This window comes from Nicotiana sylvestris, chromosome 6, assembly GCF_000393655.2.
Source record: "Nicotiana sylvestris chromosome 6, ASM39365v2, whole genome shotgun sequence".
Taxonomy (NCBI): domain Eukaryota; kingdom Viridiplantae; phylum Streptophyta; class Magnoliopsida; order Solanales; family Solanaceae; genus Nicotiana; species Nicotiana sylvestris.
Window position 1 is genome coordinate 45,281,253 of NC_091062.1, and position 4,035 is coordinate 45,285,287.

Consider the following 4,035-nt stretch of genomic DNA (forward strand, 5'->3'; position numbering starts at 1 on the left):
TAAGTGGAATAACAGAACTTAGGGTGTGTTTGGTATAAATGAAAACATTTTTCAAAAAATATTTTCCAATTTTTTCATGTTTGGTTGACTTAAATGTTTTGGAAAATATTTTTCTCATGAACTCATTTTCCTCCAATTTGAGGAAAATGTTTTCCTTATCAAGAGAAGGGAAAACATTTTTCAAAAATTTTTCTCAACCTTTTCCACCCCACCCTCTCTCCAAAAAAGGCTTTTTTTTTTAAAAAAAAAAATCAGTTTTTCCGTTACCACCCACCCTACTACCCCTCCACTCACCCCACCCCAACCCCCACCCTCCCCCCTCCCCCACGGCAATTTTTTTTTTTTACCTTAATTGTTTTTTTGCAATTTTAAATTTTATTTTTTCGTTTTTCTGCACCACCCACCCCAAACCCACCACCTTTTTTTTTTGTAATTTAAATTTCTATTTTTTTTTGTTTTACTGGCCCCCCCTCCATATTTTAAATATATTTTTCCCCCGAAAAAATATATTTTTTAAATATATTTTTCAGTTTTTATTTTTCTATTTATCGGTTTAAAGGTTCAAAATTTTATAATTTCCAAAATTATGAGTTCGGAGGTTTATGTGTTTGGAAGTTTACGAGTTAGAAATTCCGCGGTTTCGAAAGTTAAGCGGTTCGAAAGATTATGAAATTTGTGGGTTCGGAAGGTTGTTGGTTTGAAAGTTTATAGATTCATGTTTATTATATCTAAATTATTTATGAATACTCTTGAGAAGTCATTTTCGTTAATTTGCGTATCAAACACCGGAAAATGAATTAGATTACTACTTATTTTCCAAGAAAATATTTTCCTTTCTACAGAAAATATTTTCCTTTCTACAGAAAATATTTTCCTTTCTACCAAACACACCCTTAATCTTCTGAAAGGTTTTTGCTATTAAGAGAGTACTAAAGTCGCGTTCTTTCCTTTAAGGAGAACTTCCTATTTTGAACTTATGAGGAACATAAAAACGGAACACTTGTAAAGCTGTAGTATAAAATATTTTGAATATAATAAACCTTCAAGGAAGCTAATTTTGAAAGCTGTAGAATACTTGGATAATTTCATATTTTACCTCAACATCGAAAATTCCAAAACAAGATCAGTTCTACTTAAGCGGCAACTCTCAAATGTAAAAAAAAATTCCAATCTTGAGGTAAACCCAAAACGCACAAATAACTTAACAATCATAAAATTATTAGACAAGAATAGAGTGACAAAGGAATTAAAAGAAGAAGGACACCATAGGCGTCGCCAAGCGTTTTGCTTGTTTTCTTGCTATCGGGTGCACTTTAAGGAGGATGCCATATGATGACTTCATGCTCGGGTATAGGGAAGAGTCTTGCATTAAGACTCCAAGGTTTGCTCCAAGTGCACATGCAAAGAAAGAGAAATAAATTAAAATTAGAAAGGAGCAGATTTATCTTTATCACATGTGAAAGACACTGTAAATCAATAAACAGGATCTAAGTTATCATTCATTTGAGTCTACTACTAGATTTATTTTATGTAATACTAGAGGACAAAACTCAAGAAGGTTACAAGTTATCTTATTGCAGAACTTGAATACATGCTTAACTGAGAAACATGATTATCTTTACTCTTTCTAAATACACTCTAAGCAAGATTGTCCAAAACTGATAGAAGAGAAACAAATTGAGATTAATCATTCTCTAATATTTTATAACGGACATGTCTATATACCAAATGGTGTCCAGCCAAGTATGGATTTGCAAAATCAGCTTCATTAAGGCTCATATGAAGTTCTAAAGCCGTGATATTAGCATGTCATTGAAGAGCCCAAACACAAAGTTCATTTATGCTATGAGTTAACGAGTCAAAAATGTAACATGACTTATTTTAGTTCAATTCTAATTGATGGTTCATAAGGAATAAGTTCTGACTTCTAACACAAGAGATGCAATAAACAGAAAATCACATTTTATACTTAAACAAGCAATTTTTTACATATCGGGCTGACCAAACACATAATGAACCTAGCTTTTACCCACAGAAACAGATTGTATCAGTAGTCAAGATTAAAATATTTGCATTACTTGTTCAATGACATCCTAACATGTCCTCTGTGATTTAACCAAACTCATCCTTAATACATGAATAGTCAAAGACGTTTACCTCTTTGATTCTTAAGTTAAGTACCGATCCCAATACTTATAGAAGGATCTATAATCATGTACCAATATTTCACAATAACATGTGTTTTGTTAGCTAAAGTCTATATCTGTAATGACCCGATCGTCTGTTTTGAGCATTTGCACTTCGCTCGCCAATTCTTGGGCATGACTAGCCCTGTATGATGTGTTATGACTTATGTAAATCGTCGGTTTTGGTTTTCATGTTAATCAGAATAGATATGGAAGAATGATTCTCAACTTGAAGCTTTAAATTTGAAACAGTATCCTGCCCAGTTCTTGGCAAAGGAATGTAAATGCTATTACTGAAGCAAAGGACCTGCAGGAGCTGACCATAGACGAGCTGGTTGGAAATCTGAAGACCTACGAGGTGAAGAGGAAGATAGACTGTGAAAGAAGAGAACCAAATAAAGAAAAGAACCTGGTACTCAAAGATGACAACAATGACTCGAGTGAGGAGGACAGTGACATAGCTTACTTAACCAAAAGATTTCAGAAGATGGTCAGAAGGAATGGAGGAATACTGAAAAGGAGCAACTCCAGCAAACCAAAGAACTATGATCTCTACCATAAGTGTGGAAAGCCTGGACACTTCATCAAAGACTGTCCTCTACTGAAGCAAGAGTACTCCAAGTACAACCCTGAGAAAGCAGTCAAGAGGAACCCGGTTCCTAACATGGACTTCAAGAGGAAGAGATCTACTGACAATGTGGTAAAACAGGTTGTTGCAGCATGGGGACACTCCTCTAGTGAGTCTGAAGATAAAGCTGATGCAGGTGACAGCTCCATGATGGCAGTTGAAAGTGAGGAAAATGAATATGATTCAATATTTGCTTTGATGGCCAAATCAGATAATGATGAAGACGATGACAAAAGTGAGGTAAATTTCAGGGTTGTTCAGAGAAATCTGAAATTCTACTCTCCTAAGAAACTTGTGTCTTTAGCTAGTGTATTGATTGATGCCTATAATAGTCTTGTGGAGGATAAGGATGCCTTGACCTTAGAGCTAGGAGAAGCTGGACAAACTAGAGATGATCTGGTAGTGTATGTAGTTGATCTGAAGGAAACCATTTGTGAGTTGGATAAAGAAAAATTTGTTTTAACCAAAAAAATTGCTAACATAGAACATGAAAGAGATGACTTAACGGTTGTAGTTGTTGACCATAAGGAAACCATTGAAAACTTCAAAAAAGAAAGAGAAGACTTAATAAAGAGAGTGACGGAGATTGTGGAAGAAAGAGTTGATTTCTTGGTAGTAATTACAGACCTAAGGGAAACAATAGAGGGACCAGGGACTCAGTCAAAACCTGGAAATTTTGGAAAAGGAAAAGAGGTAGCTAGTGAGGAACACATTAGGCTTGAAAACGAGTTGAAGGTTATGAGAACTAGTCTTTGTGTTGAAGCTGAGAAAAACAAGCATCTCCAGACTGAACTGGAAAGAGTGAAAAATGATCTTGAAAAGTCCTTAAAGTGGACCTGGTCCTCATAAGCTATCAATGCCATGTACGTTAATATTGGTGGAAAGAGGCAGGGAATAGGGTTCCAAAGGGAGAAAACCCCTTACAACCCCATAGCTAGTATGTTACTATACCAGATAACTGGTTGTGTTCCCACTGTGGGAACAAAGGGTATTTCAAGAAAAATTGTCAAGCCAGGGTCCAGTCCATTCAGAAAAATAAAGTGTTTGCTGAAAATGTAACTATTAAAAAGGGACCAGGTTCTACCCACAAAAAAGGCATATTACCTACATGGACTAAGAGAGCCCTTATCCGTCCTCTTGTATACTACAAGGGACCCAAACTTGCTTGGGTTCCTAAAACTAACTCTTGATCTCCTTGTGAAGGGAACAGTGAAAGGAAGC

At 35.5% G+C, this 4,035-nt stretch overlaps 1 protein-coding gene across 1 annotated transcript; it reads left to right on the forward strand.

Moving 5' to 3' along the window:
* The first annotated feature begins 1,322 nt into the window (after positions 1-1,322).
* LOC138870546 (MAR-binding filament-like protein 1) lies at positions 1,323-3,663 on the forward strand. The gene is made up of 3 exons (XM_070148362.1): positions 1,323-1,381; positions 2,439-2,977; positions 3,119-3,663. The coding sequence occupies exons 1-3, from the start codon at positions 1,323-1,325 to the stop codon at positions 3,661-3,663; spliced, it is 1,143 nt and encodes a 380-aa protein (XP_070004463.1).
* The last annotated feature ends 372 nt before the right edge of the window (positions 3,664-4,035 follow it).

What these genes read in the sequence shown, in the direction of transcription:
- LOC138870546 (XM_070148362.1), top strand. Translation starts at nt 1,323, where the DNA reads ATGCCATATGATGACTTCATGCTCGGGTATAGGGAAGAGTCTTGCATT. An exon ending in TCTTGCATTAAGACTCCAAG is followed by an intron (nt 1,382 to 2,438) that starts GTTTGCTCCAAG and finishes AATTTGAAACAG; the next exon opens with TATCCTGCCCAGTTCTTGGC. An exon ending in CTCCATGATGGCAGTTGAAA is followed by an intron (nt 2,978 to 3,118) that starts GTGAGGAAAATG and finishes TTGTGTCTTTAG; the next exon opens with CTAGTGTATTGATTGATGCC.